At 48.1% G+C, this 21,459-nt stretch overlaps 1 protein-coding gene across 1 annotated transcript; it reads right to left on the bottom strand.

The window, feature by feature from the left end:
* Nucleotides 1-14,855: 14,855 nt before the first annotated feature.
* CNGA2 (cyclic nucleotide gated channel subunit alpha 2) lies at nucleotides 14,856-21,099 on the bottom strand. Its single transcript, XM_012735916.2, has 6 exons — nucleotides 20,969-21,099; nucleotides 20,674-20,766; nucleotides 19,856-20,026; nucleotides 18,742-18,849; nucleotides 17,261-17,367; nucleotides 14,856-16,917 (listed from the first exon to the last, which is right to left on the bottom strand). Exons 1-6 carry the CDS (start codon nucleotides 21,076-21,078, stop codon nucleotides 15,515-15,517), a joined length of 1,992 nt encoding a protein of 663 aa, XP_012591370.1. The 5' UTR covers nucleotides 21,079-21,099; the 3' UTR covers nucleotides 14,856-15,514.
* Between the last annotated feature and the right edge of the window lie 360 nt (nucleotides 21,100-21,459).

The raw sequence follows: 21,459 nt of genomic DNA, 5'->3' as shown, positions 1-21,459 counted from the left end.
CATACGAAGCGTAAAATTATTTTTTCTATATCTGTAAAGAATGCTGATGGGATTTTAATAGGTATTGCATTGAATCTGTAGATCAGTTTGGGTAGTATAGACATTTTAGTGATGTTGAGTCTGCCGATCCACGAGCATGGTATGGATTTCCATCTGTTTACATCCTCTGCTATTTCCTTCCTCAGTGTTTCATAGTTCTCCCTGTAGAGGTCTTTTACCTCTTTGGTTAAATATATTCCTAGGTACTTTAATTTCTTTGTTGCTATTGTGAAGGGAATTGAGTCTTTGATTTGGTTCTCAATTAGATTGTTGTTGGCGTATATGAATGCCTCTGATTTCTGTGTATTGATTTTGTATCCTGAGACTTTACTAAATTCATTGATCAGTTCCAGGAGTTTCTTGGTTGAATCCTTGGGGTTTTCTAGATACAATATCATATCATCAGCAAACAGTGAAAGTTTGATCTCTTCTGCCCCTATTTGGATACCTTTGATTCAATTTTCCTGTCTGATTGCTGTAGCCAAGATTTCCAGCACTATGTTGAACAGAAGTGGAGATAGTGGGCAGCCTTGTCTGGTTCCAGTTCTAAGTGGGAATGATTTCAATCTTTCCCCATTCAGTATGATGTTGGCTATGGGTCTGTCATATATGGCTTGTATCATTTTTAGGTATATCCCTTCTATGCCTATTTTCTTAAGTGTTCGTATAATGAAAGGGTGTTGTATTTTGTCAAAAGCTTTTTCTGCATCTATTGAAAGAATCATGTGGTCTTTGTTTTTGCTTCTGTTTATGTGGTGAATTGCATTTATAGATTTACGTATGTTGAACCATCCCTGCATCCCTTGGATGAAGCCCACTTGGTCGTGGTGGATTATTTTTTTGATAAGTGTCTGGATTCGGTTAGCTAAGATTTTGTTGAAAATTTTTGCATCTATATTCATTAGCGATATTGGTCTGTAGTTTTCTTTTTTTGTTGCATCCTTTCCTGGTTTTGGTATCAGAGTAATATTCTTTTCATAAAAGGTGTCAGGGAGGTTTCCGTTCTTCTCGATGTTGAGGAATAGTTTCTGCGAGATAGGTACTAGTTCTTCTTTGTAAGTGTGGTAAAATTCAGATGTGAAGCCATCTGGACCGGGACTTTTCTTTGTAGGGAGATTTTTAATTGCTGTTTCTATTTCAGCTGTTGAGATTGGTCTGTTCAGGGAATCTATTTCTTCCTGGTTGAGCCTAGGGAGGCTGTGTGTTTCTAGAAATTTGTCCATTTCCTCCACATTTTCTAGTTTGTGTGCATAAAGATTTTTGTAGTATTCATAAATTGTATCTTGTATCTCTTTGGGATCAGTTGTGATATCTCCTTTTTTATTCCTGATGGAGCTTATTAGAGATTTCTCTTTTCTGCTTTTCGTTAGCTTAGCCAATGGTGTGTCAATTTTGTTTATTTTTTCAAAGAACCAACTTTTTGTTTTATTAATCTCCTGAATAGCTTCCCCGTTTTCAATTTCGTTTAGTTCTGATTTGATCTTGTTGATTTCACTTCTTCTGCTGGGTTTGGGGTTGGTCTGTTCTTCTTTTTCCAGCTCTTTGAGTCGTTTCATTAGATTGTCTATTTGTGATCTTCTTGTCTTTTGGTTATAGGCATTTATGGAGATAAACTTTCCTCTCAGAACTGCTTTAGCTGTGTCCCAGAGGAGTTGATAACTTGTCTCTCCATTGTCGTTTTCTTCATAGAAGTTTTTTATTTCCATCTTGATTTCTTCATTTACGAAGTAATCATTTAGTAGGAGGTTGTTTAATTTCCACGTTTTTGTGTAGAAATGTGAGTTTCTGTTAGGGTTGATTTCTGGTTTTATTCCACTATGATCTGAGAAGGTACATGGTATGATTTCTATTTTTTTAAATTTCTTGAGATTTTCTTTGTGTCCTAGGTAGGATATGGTCAATCTTAGAGAATGTTCCGTGAGCTGCAAAACTAAGCTTCATATATGAAGAAGAAATAAAAACATTCTCAGACAAGCAAAGGTTCAGAGAGTTCACCAAGACAAGACCAGCCCTACAAGAAGTACTTAAAACAGTGTTATGCACAGAACATCATAATAATAACCCACGAATATAAAAACAACCAAAACCCAAAGATATTAAAGGCCAGATATTACAATGGCTCAAGACAGAAATCATAGCAACAACATCCAACCCAACAGAATGATCAGTAATCTACCTTACCTATCAGTTCTCTGAATAAATGTGAATGGCTTAAACTCTCCACTCAAGAGACATAGGCTGGCTGAATGGATAAGAAAATACAGGCCAAGTATATGCTGTCTTCAGGAAACACATCTAACCTGCAAGGATGCATATAGACTAAAAATAAAAGGGTGGAGATCAATATTCCAAGCAAATAGAAGCCAAAAGAAGGCTGGTATGGCAGTTCTAATTTCAGACGATTTAGTTTTTAAACCAACAAAAGTAGTAAAAGACAAAGAGGGTCATTAGATAATGGTGAAGGGCACAGTCCAACAAGAAGAGATAACAATTTTAAATATATATGCACCCAACTTAGGTGCACCCGGATTCATAAAGCAAACCTTACTGGAGCTAAGCTAATGGATTAATAGCAACTCCATAATCGCCGGAGATTTCAACACCCCATTGACGGCACGAGACAGATCCTCCAAATAGAAAATTAATAAAGAAATAATGGACTTAAACAAAACTCTAGAACAATTGGGTCTGACAGACATCTACAGAACATTCTACCTTCAATACCTTTTAATGATTCTCCCAGACAGAGTCAGTCACTGTGTTCCCTGGACTTTACAGCACCCTCTGTAAATCTGGCTCTCATGGTACTCAGCATCTGGCATGGGCCTACAGTGATCTGTTACCAGGTCTGTTCCACCAGACTGGAAATCCAGGAAGTCAGGAAATTGATAAAATTGTCCTCAGTGTCCCTGGCACCCAGGGCAGCATAACTGAGCACTCCATTGGTGCATGGTTCTCATCACTATTATTTGCCATTAGAACATGATCATTTGTCCAGCAAATATTCATGGAGTCCCTTCTGAGTGTGAAGCACTGTACCAGCACTTAGGGGTACAACAGAAAACAAAACAGACATGATCTGACACTATTTGGTGGGGACAGAGAGACCTCGAACAGAGAAAAAAATAAAGGAGGACACTATGAGCAAGTAGTGACGGCCAGATAATTAAAATGGGGTTATGTGACAGAGAGTGGCTGCGTGGCCATATTAGACTGAGTGGCCAAACATTTAAGCTGATGATTGAATGTTAAGAAGGAGCCAGTAATGCAGAGATCAAGGAACAGGGCAATCAGACAGTGGGAACAGCTAGTGATTAACCAAACACTGAGACCCTCTGCCATCGCTGACACAATGATTAAACACAAGCCATCTTGGTGGAGGCTCCCTACCTCCCAGCTTGCAGTAAGGCTGGAAGGAATACAGCTTGTCTTAGCCAACCACCCCCCTTGAGCAGCTCTGAGGTTTGTCCCTATCTGATTTGCCTTTCCACTGGTCAAGCTGCCGCTGGGCAAGGGCCCAGAGTGCCAGACCCCTGGGCCAACTATATCAGGAAATGCCTTGATACAGCAGGTTCAGCAGGTCTGAAGCCAAATAGCCTCACATTCCAGTCCCAGCACTTTCACTTACTTGTGGGACACCTGTGGCCAGTTTAACTCCCTGTGCCTCAGTTACTGTGTATGCCAAGTGGGTAAACCTAGCTTGTCGAGTTAATGAAAGGCTTCAATGAAACCCCATGGGCACAGTGCCTGTAGCAAAATGCACCCTCGGTAAGCCAGTGTCAGCACAGCTAGAAGGCCCTTGGGGGCCATTTAGTCTAGTCCTCTGTTGAACATGGAGACACTGAGGCATAGGCTTGCCCAATGTCGCTCCCATTCTAGACTAGAACATACATCTCCTGGAGTGTGTGCTTTCCTGAATATTAAATTTGTTTTTCTGAAACAGGACAAATTCAGTTTCCATTTGAAATCCACATGTACCACAGGGCTGGGGAGTGGGCATGGGGGTAGGGGTGAAGATGAGGGTGTGGGCATGGATGTGAATGATGCTGGGAAAGCCACACAAACACACATGTGCCTCCATGCGTGTCCAGCACACATATACACACCTGCAGACTCCACAGGCAGAGTCCTGGTCCTGTCAGCCCTAGCCCTGACTGCTAACCCTGGTTCCTTGACCACCTGAACGCATGGCCCTCATTGGTCTTCAATGTCCCCAGGTGCACAAAAGAAGATTTGAGACCATGTTTGTGCAGCCACTCCCGTCCTTAGTCTCCTGGGTACTCTTCTAGTCCCTAGAAAGCCATTGCCACTGTCCTCTAGCAGGCCTTGATGCAATGGCAGAAATGGACCAAGTAGGTGATGTATGTGTGGCATCTCCAGCAGCTCCCCTGGGCCTCGGAATCTGACCAGGGAGGATTGATGGCTTTTCCAGCTTTGAAGCAGAGCTCCTGACAGGGTTGTGCTGGTGTCCCTGCCACCTTCAGCAGTTGGGCTCCCACTCCGCTGCCTCCTTTGTGACGAGCAGCCCCCATGGCTTCTCGAGGAGATTTCCCCTGTGGCCTCAAGGCTGGACTGGGAGCAGAAGGGCAGGGGAGTGCACTAGGCAGAGGCATAGAATGAGACAAAGCTAGAGATGAAGGGCAGGCACAGTAGGCAGGTAGGGGTGGAGGTGATGGGTGAGGCTGGTCCTCCAGCAAAGGGAGGGTCCAAGAAGAGGACACACACTCGAAGGTTGTCCCACACAAGATCCGCTTGGAGGCTTAGGCCATAACTGTTCACCCTAACAGATGGCACATTGCTGGGGGTGCCCATTGGAAGCAATTCCCATTGACACCTACTATGAGCCCAATAAAGGGGGGAGGCACAGGAGAAAGAGCAAGAGAGTAGAGAGGAGAGCAAACGGGAAGGAAGCACAGAGGGGATCAAACAAGCTTAAAGGCAGGGAGGGCCACTGCAGATGGCATCTGTGACCCAGGTGTGAGAGGTGACCTATCCAAGCCTGGGAAGACCCATTACAAAGGGAACATGAGAATGGCCTGCAGCCTGTCTCTCAGCAGCCACTGTGGTATTTCCCCAACAGAGTGAAGCCAGTACATGACCTGGCAAGACCATTTTCACTCCATCAGTGGCCCTTCTACTGCCTCCTCCAAGCAAGTCTTGCCACCCAGAAGAGCTGAGCACCAAGCGCTAGGTGTTGGGTGATGGGTGTTGGATGTTGGGGGCTGGCCTGGTTGAGAGGCAGCTAAGCTTTTCTAGTTGTCATCACTCTGTGGCCGTGAGTCGCAGATGTCCCCTCCTTTCCTCCTGCCCTCCCTCCCTCTCTTCCTTTCTTCTTTCCTTTTTCCCTTTATTCTTGCCTTCTTTCTCCCCATTTCTCCTTCCTTCCTTAGTTCTTTCTCCACTCAGAGCTGGCCACAGCCTCACCTCTCCTCCATGTTCCTTAGTACCCAGTGGTGTGGGTGGAGGTCCTGACCCCACCCCAGTTCAGGTTGAAGCCCCACAGCAGAAGCCAGGCAGAACCCAGGAGAGAGGGTGGCAGTAACCTCACAGCTGGCCACTCACTACAGCCCCCATGCCTCTCTGTACCAGCTCCAAGGTGTGGCTTTGCAAGGCCACTAGTCCAAAGTACTAGTCCAAAGGTCTTCCCAGACCTAGTGATGGTCACTGGCTATGAGAAAGACACTTACTTGTAAAATAACAGGCAAATATGAACTAGCGGATGAGATTTTCATGCGATTCAAAAATGATTCAATACATGACAAGATATGAAAATAGACAAAAATCAAGTTTCATCCAGCTCCATCTCAAAAGCCTCAAATGTCACCACTCAGTACTTACTCCATCTGGCTGTGATGATATCTCTGCAACTGAGTAAACAACTCACCAGAAACCTGGGTTTCAGGCCCACGGTGGCTCAGTTGGTTGCTGCTGCCACCTTGGAGTCAAAAGCAGCTTTGGGTAACATGCCTACAGCAGCCAGTATTTTGAACCGCCCACTCCACACTCTCTTCTACAGATAATACCTGAAGCTGTTCTACAGCAAGTACAATTAGCTCTCAGCATGTTTGGACACAGTCACTGCCTCACCCGCCTTGTCTTTGAGTCAAAGCAAACTGTTTTCTGTTCCACATGGTCAGAAGAGAAAATGAAGAACAAGATCATGCCTGCAAAATGAGCCATGCTCCTGGACTTCCTTCACAAAAGGTTTCTGCTTTCCCAAACCCTTTGTCCCCCATCTATGTCCCAGCCCACACTGCACAAAACTGGTTTATTTCCTGAAATAGCGGCTGTGTTATGGACACGCAGTTGTTTCCTAAAGGGCTGTACTTTTATTGCATAGGTATGGTAGCAAATAGAAATTCAAGCACCTCAAAAAAATCAAGAAATACACTGGCTTTCTCATTCTTTCAACAAATATTTGTTGGTATCTACTCGGGGCCAGGCACTGAGCAAGGACTAGGAGATGGAGCAGCAAGAGGTGGCCTGATGGAGTGGGGTTGTGGGATCTCTGGAGACCTCTAAATCAGGGTGGCTTTAGAGAAATCAGTTTCACCTTGAAACCTGGGGAACCCAGCCCTTGCAAAAGAGGGACCAAGGGGAAGTGAAAGGGACCAAGGCTTCTGGGCTTGGCCTGAGGGGGTGATGCTCCTGGGCCACTGGTGGTGCACCCAAATTGTTCTACTGGTTTTGAGGGGGACTCCAACCCAGCCTCTCTTTCTAAACACACTGCATATCTAAGTGCTCAGCAATGAAATCGATCCACAGAGGTTACTCATAGGCAGACAGCCAGCTCAGTCACAGAGCCCTGTCTGCATTCCCAATTTGCCTGCTCAGGTGTCGCCTAGCTAATGTTATTTACCAAGCCTGATGCCCTGAATGCCTGCCCCCAGACCCCGTTGGAGCCCTCTAGCCATTATCCCTGTCACATCTTGTCATTAATTCCCTGAATTCAGCAGGTCTGGAAAGCCTATGTACAGACTTGCCTGCTCACTCTCACATCCTCAGGCCCCATCCCTACCCCCTCTCAGAACAGGTCCCAGAGGTGACTGCCCCACAGCTACACCCCTCCTCCCTTTCCTCTGGCAAGAAAGGGAAGAGTTGCCAACAATAGCTCTGCAGGGTGGCACTGTGCCGCTGGCAGATGTGGCCAGGATCTCTGCCAGTGAGAGGAGAGGATGAGGGACGAGGCTCCCAGGGGCCTGTGGAGATGGAGGAATCTAGGCAGGTACCAGAGAGATTCTTCCTGCAACACCCCGTGCCTATGGCTGCCCTCCTCAAATCCCTTCTTGCCTGGGGGTCTTGAGGTGACTCTCCCCTAGAGTCCAGGGCATACAAAAGGGCTCCCTCGACGTGGAGGGTGGGCAAGAGCCCAGGAAACCGGCGGCGCGCCCTATTCACAGCGAGAGAGCGCCCCCATCCTTCTCTGCCGCCGAAGGCGAAACAACAGCAGGGCGAGTCGTCTGGAGCAGGAGGCTGCCGGGCGCCGCCCAGACTCACCCTCTGTGGCCACCTGCCAACTCCACCTCCCAGCACTGAGATCCCAATGGGTGCTCCCCCTCCCGCACTAGACAGACCAACTGTATCTTGGTGAGGCTGGGGCAGATCCCACATCCCCAGAGCCAGAGTGCCTCAGAATGCTGGAACCGAATGACCTGCAGAGACTTTACCCATTAGACAGATAGGCAAACAAAAGCTATTTCACAAATTCAAGGAAGCTCCTTGTCCACAGGCAACTTTAGGAACTCCTCATTATTATCATCTCACCACTGTTCCCATCCAAGTCCAGTGCTGAGCCTTTGTGACCACCCACTCAAGAAAGTCTGCAGTGCCCCAGGGACTCTGACCCTTAAGAGCCAGAGGGTGTCCCACAGTTCCAGGGGAAGCCACTCCTCCAGCTGGACGCTGTTCCCACCACTCCATGGGGGGAAAAATTGGAAGGACTTGGATGTGGCCCAGACCCAGGTTATGAAACCCAATTGGCATTTAATTGACCTAACAACAAATTGCTCAATTTAATTTGTTTACTCAATCCAATGAAGGAGAAATAAGAAAACCCATCTAATTAAAAACATTGATCCATAGAAACTGGCAACTCCACAGGCCTGGCTGGAAGTTAGCACTAAAACAAACTTGAGTGATGCAAGGGTATGAGTTAGGATAAGACAAATCTATCGTCTGCCTGTGCCCTAGGAGGGCTAAAAAAAAAGCCTGAGAAACTCCTGTCTTAAAGTAGGTGGGAAACTGAGCCCAAAAGGGAAAGTAATTTGTTGAGTTCAACCAGTGAGGCCAAGTTAACTCCAGTATCTGTGGAGCCCAAGAGAGTTGGGTTCATGCTCCACTGCACCCCTCCTAGGAGGCCACACTCTGAGGCCTTTGGCCTTGCTTTTCAACATTCTTGCTCAGCTGGCTTCTGGGACTCTGGCACCCCATCCTGCTTGCACAGCAAGCTCCTCTGTATCCTTTAAAATCCAGAAACAAATCTGTCCTCAGAAGGCAAAACAGCAGCTTGCTCAGAAAGACCCACCTAATCCTGCCCAGTTGGAGTCATGTGAGTATACAGCCAGGTCAAAAATGTCAGGAAACCACAGAGCCTCACCAAACCTGGAGAAACCAAGGAAAGATGATTCTATTGGATACAAACATAATGCACTCTTCTCCAACTGCCCTACTGTGCTATGTCCTGGGTTTCCAGGAGTAGAAATTTCCAAGTGGGAGTGGAGCAGAACCCAGTTTAGATTCCTGGCTCCCAGGCCAGTATTCCTCCCAGCTCTCCAGAAGCATGGCCTTGGTCCCATCCACAGCACTGAGCCCCTTCTGGACCTGTGCTTAGCAAACCTTTTATGTAGAAATATATCTTCATCACCCTCCCCAAGCTAGAGTTGGTTTGGTGTTGGGCCCTAAATCAGGACTAGATTATCCTTACAGGGAAATGTCTGCTTCAGAGAGAAGCAAAACCCTGCCAGGAGGAAGGTGACCTGCAACTGAACCCACAGCCCATATGGCACACCATTCCTCCCACTGGGAGCAGATGGCACCCCATGCCTGTTACCTCAGCTACCTGTTCAGCTTGGGGAGTTCTGTCTTCAGCAGAGCCTTCTAGGGACCAAGTCCACACACACACACACACACACACACACACACACACACACACACACACACACTTTCCCCAAAAGTAACTTTAGCTACAGGCGGACAGGATGAATGTCACACAAATACAGATGAATCCTGGGGACAGAGACTATACACTTGCTTGTAGGGGATCAAAGAAGGCTTCAGGAGGGAGGTGACATTAGAGATGACTTTGAAGGATAAGAGGAATGTTGTAGGCAGAGGTGTAAGTGTAAACCTGTGGGATGCCTCCGGGTGAGTTATGGAACACCAAGGAGTTGTGTGTGGCTGCAGCACACCCTGCAGGGCTATGAGGATGGGCAGAGCATGTGGGGTCTAATCCGTCAGAGAGAGGGGAGAAAGCCAGCTCCCAAGGAGTCCCCACCATTCAGCATTTAAAGAACACTATGATATGCCAGCAGCTGCTCTAGGTGCTGAGGACACAGTAGGGAACCAGCAGAAATGTCTACCTCAGGGTGCCAACATTCTAATGGGGGAAACAGACACGAATAAACAAGGTGATTGCAGAAGCTGATATGTGTGTAAGGCAAACCGGACAGGGTGGTGAGATGGAGCATGGCTGAGGGGCTGGGGTGCCTTGCACTGTGGAGTCCTGATGACAAGAAGCCCATCACTGCCACCACCAGGCCCAGAGGAAGAGGCAGGAAGAAGCTGGAACTGAGAGGAGGGAGACCAGAAGGCCTGGGGCAGGAGAAGCAGAGGAAAGAAAGCAGCCGGAGACCCTGGTGGGAGCCGCACAGGCAAAACCTGGAGACCACAGCCTGAGTCTGGAGGCCAAGGACAAGTTGTAAGCAGAGGAGCGATGAGATGCGACTTTCCACACAGGCCTGGTGGAGAATGGCTTGCAGAGGGCAGCTGCAGCTGTCCAGAAGAGAGCCGGTGGTGACCTGGCCCAGGGTGCACAGTGAAGAAGGGCAGGGAGCACTGTTCTAACTGTGCTGTGAAAGCAAAGCACAGGCCATGTCCTGGCCGACTGGATGTGGCAGATGAAGAGTCCAGGATGACTTTCCTGGCAGAGAGGAGTCCAGGATGACTTTCAGGGTTGGCCTGAGCAAGGAGAAGGACAGATAGGCCATTTCCAACATGGGGAAGGTGAGCAGGTTTGCAAGAAGAGCAACCAAGAGGGTGGTTGTGGGGATGTTACTTGTGAAATACCATGGTGGTGTCAGTGGACACTGGGACATATATACACTGTCATCTGTGTGCTGCCTTCATGTGCCATCAGAACAATGATTTACAACATTTTCCTTAAATCTACTTTAAATAAGTTGATTGTTTTCTTTAGATCCATGCCAAGCAATCTTGTCTACAGCATCAAGGGATTTGCATACTATTAGCATTTCTTTTCTGAATGTACATTAAAATAGTACTGATAACCATGGTGTCCAAGTTCCCTTGCAATTCAACCCTGACACTCCCTCCTTCCCCAACCTCCAGCAGAGTCTGTACCTAGCATGCAGACTTGGACTAGGGGACTGGTCTCGACACCCAGGAACCTCTGAAGGCATTCAAAGGGACCACAGCAGAACATTGTGAGAGAAAGACCTGGTCCAACAACTGTGCGAGGCCCTGGGGACAGCTACCTAACTCCTTCAGCGGGCCCTGCTCAGTCTTCTGCTTGGTGTTGGGGGAGGTTGCACGGTAGAGCCTACCACCCTTTCCTGAGGTCTGTGCGCCCTCTGGTGGTCGGATTCCCCATCTCTGTGCATTGGAAGCTTCCTTGTTCCCAGACTAAACAGAAGAGGTAGACCTTCTGCCTTGGCCTCCCCTCAAGGGAGAGGACTAGTGATCAAACTAGCTTTAAGCTCCAGGCCAGGAACAGATAAATGCTTCTGAGACTGGGACTCAGGCTGGGCCAGGTGGGGGCAGCAGTCTGCAAATCAGGCAGGGGCCACCAAGGGTCAGATAGAAAGGGGAGGAGGAGTGGTGGGCTGGAGCAGGGGCTTTGTTTTCCATAGAAGGTCACCAGTGCAGAGAAAAGCAAACTGATGGCTATATTCAAATAGAGCAATTTACCTTCAATGAGTATTTTCACAGGAAAATATAAAAACAGTACAATTTAAACATTTTTACATTAAGAGCAGGGAACATCAGGCTGTGTTGAATAAATACAACACATAATGGAAATTGTACTTCAGTTCTTACATTGCAGCCAGCTACAGGAGAGAGGTGGGGGCGAGGGCCAGTGACAGACAGGAGAAAGTCATGCTCTTGCAGAGAGAGCAACCCGAGGTGGGGTAGGTGGGGGCTGGCCAGAGACAGACACAGGAGCACACTCACACACACACGGACAAGCTGCACAGATATTCTTATGCCGTTCCTTCATACTTTTCTCAATGAATAAACTGTGTTTGGCTGAAAAGAAGAGATTAATTGCTAAACAGACACTTGCAGATCAGTGTACAATGAATGTCTCATAGAAAGCTATAGTGGGGCTCAGAGATGGGACCTGTGGACCTGATCTCAAAGGAGGAAAAGGCAGAAAATGATGATCCAGGCAGAGGGAAGAGCATGAGAAAAGCCCTGAAAGCTTAAGAGAACATAAACAGTTGAGGCACAGCAAAAAGTTGTGGGAGATTGGACCCCATCTGGGGAAAGGGAAGCTGGAGAGAGTGGGAGCTGAGCCCTAAAGTCTCAGCTTCAACCAGTAGGCTGCCCATGTGATCCAGAAGAGCCACCTGCTTTGCCCTGGGGACAACCAGATTCAAGACACAATGTCCATCCCATGCTGTGGGCTGGAAATTGGGCAGCTGTTGGGGCTAAACTGAAGGTGAACCAGACTCCAGGGAGAAACACTCCAAATTTCTTGCTAAAACCAAGACAAAAAATTGTATTGCAGTCATCCCCTGCCTCTGGCCACAGTACCATTTCAAAGCTGCAAAAGTAACACCTCACCCAGGTTCCAACACTTGATGAAAACTGAAATTCTCAGTACAGCCTTAGTAAAGAGCATCTTGGCAAGCAGTGGGTTGGGTCTTCAAATACTTCTTCTCCTATTGGCAGGAGGGACTTAGAGCCTTTTCTTCCAGCCCAGTGCCCAAAGGGAGAGTAGACACAAAGATCTGTCCCATCGTGAACGCTATCTGCCTATTGCTGCCACTCTCAAGGACCAGGACCTCCAGGTGAGTCTTCTCCTGGTTAAGATTTATTACTGTAAGGTACAGAAAAAGCCAAGAAATTACACCAAATTTAAAAGAAGTCTGGCTAGAAAAATGAATTCACATAAAAATGAATGGTGATACCAAAAGCACAGGCAACAAAAGCAAAAATAGATAAATTGGATGACAGCAAAATTTAAAACTGCACATCAAAGGACACAATCAATAGAGTGAAAAGGCAACCTAGGGAAAGGAGGAAAATATTTGCAAATCGTATCTGATAAAGGGTTAATATTCCAGAATATATAAAGAACTTCTACAACTTAGCAACCTGATCAGAAAATGACCAAAGAACTTGAATAGACATTTCTCCAAAGAAGATATACAAATGTCCAACAAGCATGTGAAAATATGCTCAAAATCATGACTCATTAGATAAATGCAAATCAAAATCACAATGAAATATCACCTCACACCCATGAGGATGGCTACTGTCCACAAACAGAAAATAACGAATGTTGGTAAGGATGTGGAGACATTGAAGCCTTGGTGCACTGTTGCTGGGAATGTAAATTGGTATCATCACTGTAGAAAAGAGAATCAAGGTCCCTCAAAAAATTAAAAATAGACCTACCATAGGATCTAGCAATTCCACTACTGGGTATATATCCAAAGGAAATGAAAACAATGTCTCAAAGAGATATTTGCACACCCATGTTTATAGCAGAAATATTCACAAATGCCAAATGGTAGAAATAACCCAAGTGTTCATCGATAGACAAATGGATAAACGAAATGTGGTCTGGCCGTGTAATGGAACACTATTCGGACTCAAAAAATGAAGGAAATTCTGATACATGATACAACATGGATGAATCTTGAAAATACTAAGCTAAGTGGAATAAGCCAGGCACAAAGGAAAAATACTGTGTGATTCCATGTAGGTGAGATACGTAGACTAGTCAAATTCATAGAAATACAGTAGAATGCTGAGGGCTGGAGGGAGGGAAGAATGGGGAGTTTTTTAATGGTGATAGTTTTCATTTTGCAAGATGAAAAAACTCTAAAAATTGGTTTCAGGACAACGTGAGTATACTTAATGCTATTGAACAGTACACTTAAAATGGTTACAGTGGTAAATGTTATTTGTATTTTACCACAATAAATAAGTAAGTGGTGCGCACTCACAGGAAGGCATCTGAGTTTGCATTTAGATTGTCTTGCCTGCTAATTTGCTTTCAGGCTCCTGACCATCTTGTAATGTCTGCTCAAGTGCCTGCTGGTCCAGGGCATCCTCCCCAAGTCCCCAGGCAGAAGAACCAATGTTTCTGTAAAGGCACAGCTGCTAGCAGGTGGAAACATAGGAGTTTGGGTCAGTTCTGTTTGTTTGTTCATTCATTCATTTATTCATTCCTGTGTTCACTTACTCCTGCAATGAATAAATATTCTCTGAATATCTCCTTTCTGCCAGATATGTCACTGAGGCTGCAAACAGACCAGAGATGGAGACTGTCTTGGCCTTTCCCTCGAAGAGATCATAGTCTGGAGGGGCAACCAGATCCATCAAAACTGACCACACAGTGTAAGGGCCAGAACAGAGAAGCTCGTGAGCACTGTGGGAGCCTTGAGAGGGGGTGATTGACTGCCTAGTGGGGAAACAGTTGTAGGCAAGGGAGCCTTCCCTGGTGAGGTGGTGCCTGAGCTAAGTCCTGAAGATTACAGGGTTTAGGCAGGCATGGGAATATGGCAGTGTATTTCAGTTGGAAATATTTCTGAATGGGGTTGGGGGGGCGACAAAAAACAGAAAATATCAAGTGTTGGTGAGGATGTGGAGAAATTGGAACCCTTGTGCACTGTTGGTGGAAATGTAAAATGGTGCAGCCACTGTGGAAATCAGTGTGGAGATTCCTCAGAAATTTAAAAATAGAACTACCATATGATTCAACAATCCCACTTCTGGGTATTTACCTAAGAAATTGAAAATAAGATCTCAAAGAGATGTTTGTACACCCATGTATGCAGTAGGCCCTTCATATCCTCAGTTTTCACATCCTTGGGTTCAATAAACTGCAGGGTGAAAATATTCCGTAAAAAAAAATAAAAAATAATACAACAATAAAAAATACAAATAAAACGCAATATAGTATAACAACTATTTACATAGCATTCACATTGTATTAGGTATTAAAGTGATCTAGAGATGATTTAAAGTATGCAGGAGGACGTGCAGGTTATATGCAAATGCTACACCATTTTATATCAGAGACTTCAGCAGCCACAGATTTTGGTATCCACAGGGGGTCCTGGAACCAATCCCCTGGGGACATCGAGGGACAACTGTATGGGGAAGAGAAAGGGATTAATGGAGGGAGGGATAGAATGTGAATAGCAGAGTTCCGCACTAACCATAGATAGTTCAAAGGAATTTATTAACGTGTAGGTGTCTCTAATGCCTATGTTAACTTGAGGAGTCTCCTGCCCACCAGCAGCCATCAGAGTCTCTTCAGAGATGCTCTGCATAGAGGAGTAATGGCCAGAGCTACCCAGCCACCACTTTCTCTAGGAGGATTGCTAGTTGCCCTGCCCCAGAATGGACCAGAAGCCAGGAGCATCCCCATCTCCCGGGCCCAGAGAAGCTGAGACCCCACTCCTGGCTGGTAGAGCAGAAGTTTGAGTGTCTGACAGGGAGGGACAGCCCTGAGTGACCACCTTCCTACCCACCCCCCTCCACCATCACACATCTTAGCCTGCCTTGGGAGACAAACACTGGGTCCCAGGACTAAATGTCTGTAGCCAGTGCTCAAACTACCTATATATGCAGATGAATGGGGGCATTCAGAACATATGCTAGAAAAAGTAGGGGCCATAACCAAGTAGGGAGTGGCTAAGTGCAAAGGAGTCAGATGGCAGGGATTGCTGTGGCAGGGTGCACATGGATCTGCAGATGCAATTCTTCTGAGCAGATGGTTGTCCAGGCCTCCAGTCCCAGGACAGGACACTGGAAGACAGTCCAGCTGCTCCTATCTTCCTTCCTCACACTTGGGCAGGCTGAAGCCAGCCCAACACAGTCTGCACTGTACACAAGCTTGGCTTTTAGCCAGACTTGGAGAGGGACTCCTAAATGTCAGAGAGGCTTTGGGAAGCATTCAGGGGACATGACAGTAATGCACAGAAACCTGGAGATCTATACAGCTCTTCTAGCTCCTGGGGTGAAGGTCAAGACTGGAGAGGCTGTTGGGCCCCAGCCCTTATGGCTTCTCCTCAGCAGCTGGCTCGGGGCTGTTCATCCCATCTGACAGGTAGTCATCCTCATTGTTCTTCATCTTGGTCTCCAGGACCGTGATGCGCTGCTTGAGCTTCTGCTGGGCCCCGGTGTACTCAGCCAGCAGGCGGCCAAAGCGCGTGTACAAGGTTTCCATGTTGGTCTCCAGCTGCTCCAGCTTCTCCTGCACATCCACCTCCATGCTGGTTGCCACCTCGTTCTCGTCCAACAGCCCCTCCTTCATCAGAATCTCCCGACCCCTCTCCTCCAAGACCTTCTTGGCATCTGGGTACTCAGTCACAGCTTCCATAAGATCATCCTTGGACAAGCAGAAGAGGTCTGAGTAGCCCAGGCTGCGGATATTGGCTGTGCGTCTATTGCCCATTTTGCTGCCCTTAATGTTAAGGATACTGATCTCCCCAAAGCAGCTCCCAGCCGAGAGCAGGGCATACTGAGTGACACCATCATCAGCCACCACTGCCAACTTGCCCTCTTTAATTATGTACATCTCCTTGCCAATGTCCCCTTTGCGGCAAATGTAATCCCCGGGGCTAAAGACCTGAGGACGGAGTTTCAGCACCAGCTCCACCAGCAGGCCAGCCTCACAGTCATGGAAGATGCGCACTTTCTTGAGTGTGGACAGGTGGACGTTGATAGCTATCTCAGCCCTGAGCTTGGCTGGCAAGTTCTTGAGAACTTCCCGCTCATCCACGGTCTTCTTATTAGTCCACAAGTAGTCAAACCACTTAATGACCTTGGCTTCCATCTCTTTGCTGACCTTGTGGAACTGCATGTAGTGTTTGACGGCGTCGATCTTGGCCTGAAACTCTGCCCGGGTGGCATTCATGTTGGAGATCATGGAGCCCACATTTCCCACAATGGTGGCAAAGATGAGGACACCAATCAGAAAGTCAAAGATGACAAATAGGAACTCTTCATCCTTTACAGGAGGTGGTGTCTCCCCAATAGTGGTGAGGGTCAGCGTGGACCAGTAAAGGCAGTAGATGTATTCCCTAGCCAGGTAGCCATATTCAGGGTCAGTGATATTGGGATAAACCCAGGTGTCAACCCCAAAGCCTATGGACTTGGAGATGGCGTAATAGATGCAGGCATTCCAGTGGATGATGACCAAGATGTAGAAGACCAGGTTGCTGATGCGGAAAATGTTGGGGTAGCTGGTGCGTGTCTCAGTGCGATCAAAGAATTCAAACATTCGGGCAAAGTGTAGCAGACGGTTGAAGCGCACCTCGGGGCTATGGATTCCCACAGCAAAATAGATCAGGTCTGTGGGGATGATGGAAGCCACATCCAACTTGAACTGCAATGTGTGGATGTAGTTGTCCCGCAGTTTCTTGGGATCTTTGACCAGCAGCCCCTGCTCCAGGAAACCTAGTAGAGATGCAAGCCAGCACATCACCTCTGCCCTCAGACCTGTCTCTCTCTGTACACTAATGCTCATCAAGGAAAGAAATGCCCACTCAACCCTCCTTCCCAAGGAAGGCTAGAGCTCATATAGCAGGGCTGGTCAGAAGGACCCTAAGAGACAACCCCCAGATCCAAATCTCTCTAAGCATGTGGGATCATGAGGTTTAAAGAAGGCCAGTCACCTACCAGGGTCTCAGCCAAGCAGTTGAGTCCAACATCTCATCCAGTGGGCTTCCTGAAAATGTGGACTCAGGCCTTTGGACTTATGGGTTATGCTACTGCCTGCTCATTCCAGTTGCTCACTGACCTGTGCGCAATCGGATGACAAGGTCTGCAACGTAGACCACATCGGAGAAGTAGTCCAGCACCAGCCATACCAGGTAGTAGCCTTTCTGTAGGTCATTGAAGCAAGCTCTGTAGAAGGACAGGGCTGTGCTTCACCCTCAAAGCCAGCCAACGCCCTCTGGAGGCCCCAAACTGAGTGGCCACTGTATACAGGGCTTGGGATGGCCACCAGGGGCACTGTTGAGTCACAGCCAGCTTGGTGCCAAGGAGACACTGACAAGGAACTTCTACCCTGCCCTTTATCATTACATAGACATCACCACTGACCATTACTTTTTTGTCTTGCCCACTGGACTGTCAGCTCCAGGAAGGCAGAGATCTCCTCTTAGTTATTACTCATGCCCCATGGCTAGCTCAGGGCCCAAGGATTGGAGTGCTCCGTGAGTGTGGTTAAATGAATGAATAAGTCATTGGAAGAACAAACTACAGTGCACAACTGAATCATCTCCATGCTCATCTCCTCAGCATACACCTATTGACCACCCAACACACAGCACTGGCCAATCCAGGTAAGAGAGGGTGTAGTAGGAACAGAGAAAGTTTGGAGGCTGCAGGAGCTTCTTAGGAGGAATGGACAGGATTTGGCGATGAAGTGGGGAGGGGCCTAGGGAGAGGGCAGAGTCGGGATGATAGTTGTTATGGTGTCAAGTGAGAGAAAAGATCATCGAGTCCAAATTAAATTGAATTTACTTTGCTTTCTTCTACAATCAAAACCTTATTTTAGCTGACTTCAACATAGGTCCAGTGAGTGTACGGTCAAAGGGAGGAGCGATTAATGCTGACTACTCAGTCACGTTTAGAATCAAATTCCAGCCTCCTTCCATTCCCACAGAGACTCTCCCACAGCCCCCAGCACATTAGCACTCTTTTCACCACATCTTCCCCAGTGCCTAACAGATTCTCAGTCAAACCCTTGCTGAATGAATGACTGAGGTGGGGCTGGAGTAGAGTTGGGGATGCTGTCAGGCAAAGCTGCTTGTAGAGAGTGGCTTTTGAACTGAGCCTGCTGGGGGAAGATTCTCCATGTGTTGAATATGGGGAAAGGGAACTTTCTCTTAAGGAAGCAGCATGTTTTGATCCAAGAGTAGTGAGTGTGGGGGTGGGGTATGTCCAGAAGGTGGAGAGAGAGAGAGAAGGCCAGGTCCAGAGGACCTTGAAGGCCATGCTCAGGGCTTGAACTTCATCCTGTGGGCAATGGGGAGCCATTGACAGGTTTATGAGAGAGTGGCATAATCAAATCCCACTTTTTAGCAGCCATGGTTTCACATTAAATTGGGGGAGGTTTGGGGCTAATAGGGTGGATGGAGGTGTCGTTGGCAGCCAGGGAAGGAGGGCTGAGTTGGTGTAAACTCTATATCAACAGCTGGGACTGGTGTGCTCTCAACCCAAGGGCCTGTGTACTAGGCTGCTTTGGCCACTCCCTCCCAGGCCCTGCCTGCTCACCTGGCCACAAGCAAGCACCAATTGTAGAGGACAGGCATGGCGATGAAAAACAGCCAGCGGTAATACCAGTCCCCAGCTGGGTCCAAAACAAATAATTCAAACTTCTTCCTGAGGAGACAGACAGAGGTCAGGCTTAGGGATCAGTTCCCCCCCACACACGTGTGGCAGCATCCCAGACCCTGGAGGACAAGTGTCCCAGAGAAAGCACTGCCTAAGAGGATGTGTGGGGTGAGGGTGGGTTGTTCAGGGACCCACAAGCTGGTCCCAGGCCTCTGACTGGAGCTCAGATGGGTGAGAGACACCCCTCTGCCCATTCTGACCCTAGATAGGCCCATTGGCTCCTGTGTGCTCTAAAGGGCATGCCAGGGACAGAGCTTTCAGTAGGAACAGGCCTGGGAAGGGATCCCCATAGGGCAGTAGTGAGGACACGGAGGAACTCCAGGCAAGTGAACTTCCTATCCGCCCCCAACTCCATTTCTGGCCTCCAAATTACTTTCCCACATGCTGACACCTGCTTTAGCAAAGGTTCTTTTCCTCCACCGGCCAGAGGTGAGGAATGTCAGTTTGGCCAGACATTTGCAGTCGCCTACTCATTCCTCAAAGGACAGACCCTCCAGCTTTGCCTTGTCTGCCCTCCCCACATTCTCTTACTCTATCATCTGGGCCTTGCCCAACAGCCCCCTCTGCACTGCCTCCTCCTCCACTTCCCCACATGGCCTCTTCAAGACCCACTTCCTCCCATATCAGAGGGAGCTAGGAAGGACGTGCCCTCCAGAGTGCTCTGTGGGCGCACCCCCTTGGCATTCCCTGACTGCTGCAGCTGGACCACATTTGGGAAAAGCAAGAGGGCATCTGGCAAGGGGCAGCTAACGGGAGAAAAGCCACTGGAGAATCCCATGGCAAGTAGGCACTGAATGTTGGAGAGGCTGTGATGGGGACAATCCAAATGTGCTAGGGTTGAAAACACAGCAGGTCACCCCTCCCATCACCTTCCCCAGTATTATAGGGCTCCAAATAGCCCCTGGTCCGCCCCAGCAGTGACATTAGAAACTCCACTGAGCCATCCCATTGCACGCTTGGGGGCCTTTTCACCCCACAGGCTGGACAACTGTACTTGGTGCCCTTGCCCTCGCTGTCCTTGTCATCTTTGCCATCCCCTTGCTGTGTCGTCACAGTCTGGAGCTCAGGCCCACGGAAACGCTCAAGGAACGAGTCAGGCCTAGGTTCTTCCTCTCGGAAATTCTTGTTGGCCCACTCTCTGACGACCCTCACCAGGCGGACAATCCTAGAGGTGAGAGAGAAGGAACATAAGCCCAGCGGAGACCCTCTGTTCAGTCTCTTGAGGGAGACAGAAGATGGGCAGGGAAACCTGGAAACACTGCCAGGCCATGAGTCCCCATGCGCTAAGAGCTGAGACAGAGGCCAGCACTGAGGGCAGAGGGCTGGGGCTTAGGCATGACCCTGAATGCAGCCCAAAGGGAGAGGTGTCATGTAAAGGCTCCTATGGGAGGTGTCATCTCAGTTGATGGTGTAGAGCAAACAGGAGGCCTTCAGGGCAGGATGCAGGCTGTGTTAAGGCACGATCAGCCAGGAATGAAGCCTGCCTCAGGCTTCCTAATTTTCTCATGGCGCCTGTGACTCTGGAATGGAGACCTCGGGCCCTCTTCCTAGGCCCCTCTGCTGGGAAGGATACCTCCCCCAGTGCAGAGACAGCCAAGTATGACTGGCCACTACAAGCTCTCCTCCCAGGAGCCTTAGCGGCTGCTCAGGCATCAGGAGCAAGAAGAGTTGAGTTTGGCTGGGACTGACAGTGCTCCTTGAAGTTCTCAGAGGACAGGCTAAGTGGGACTGAGAGGAATAGAGCCACAGTAGCCATCCTGACAGGCCCCATGTGCAAGAGTTGGGGAGCAACAGGGCAGTGGTAGGACCCACCTACGGAAGCCACCTCGACCCTGCTGTGGGGCATCCATGTCTGCCAGCCTCTGCAGTTCCGAGGAGGTGTCATCATCAGTCGCAGACTGTGGCCTGCAGAGGAAAGAGCAGAGTTGATCCAGGGTTCTCTGGGTATGCCATGTCTCCCCTCCTGGCACATGCCTAGAAATCCCATGATCCTCTTAGAGGTTGTCCTAGAGCCAAGGATGGCTTAATCTGTGACAAGGAGGCAGAGCTGGGAAGAGGTAGCAGACTCTGGGCCATTCTCAATACCATACAGCCTCAGTGGACCCACCTGCTGCCGGTCCTGCGGTCATCTTTGCCATTGGCCTTAATGGCAGGGGGTGCATGATGGTTGTGGTTATTGGCTGGGGAGCTCTTTACACCGCTGGATTTTTGGGTCATCCTCCATGTACGATCAGGACCCTTACCTGCCAGGGAGAGGTCCAAGAAGAAGGTCACACAGAAACCTGACACTCACAGAGGGCAGGACAGATACAACTAGGCAAGGTGGGCTCGAACCTGGGCCCACCTGGCAAGCTTCAGCACCCTCAGGTGCTGATCTGGCTGTGCATGGCAGTGGGATTCAGCATCACCCAAGTACCAGGCTCCAAGTACCAAGAAAAATCATGGTACTTCTGCCACCCTGATAAGTAATTGAAAATGGAAACAGCGTTAAATTATAAAATGTGGGGTTTTTTTTCTTTTACCCCAGTGGATTTTTTTTTTTTTTTTTTTTTTGCCATATGGACTGTCAAAGCTAAAACCAAACAAAACAAACACAAA

This window comes from Microcebus murinus, chromosome X, assembly GCF_040939455.1.
Source record: "Microcebus murinus isolate Inina chromosome X, M.murinus_Inina_mat1.0, whole genome shotgun sequence".
NCBI classification, from domain to species: Eukaryota; Metazoa; Chordata; class Mammalia; order Primates; family Cheirogaleidae; genus Microcebus; species Microcebus murinus.
Note: the sequence above shows the minus strand (reverse complement) of the source record. Positions and strands in the feature narration are given on the sequence as shown.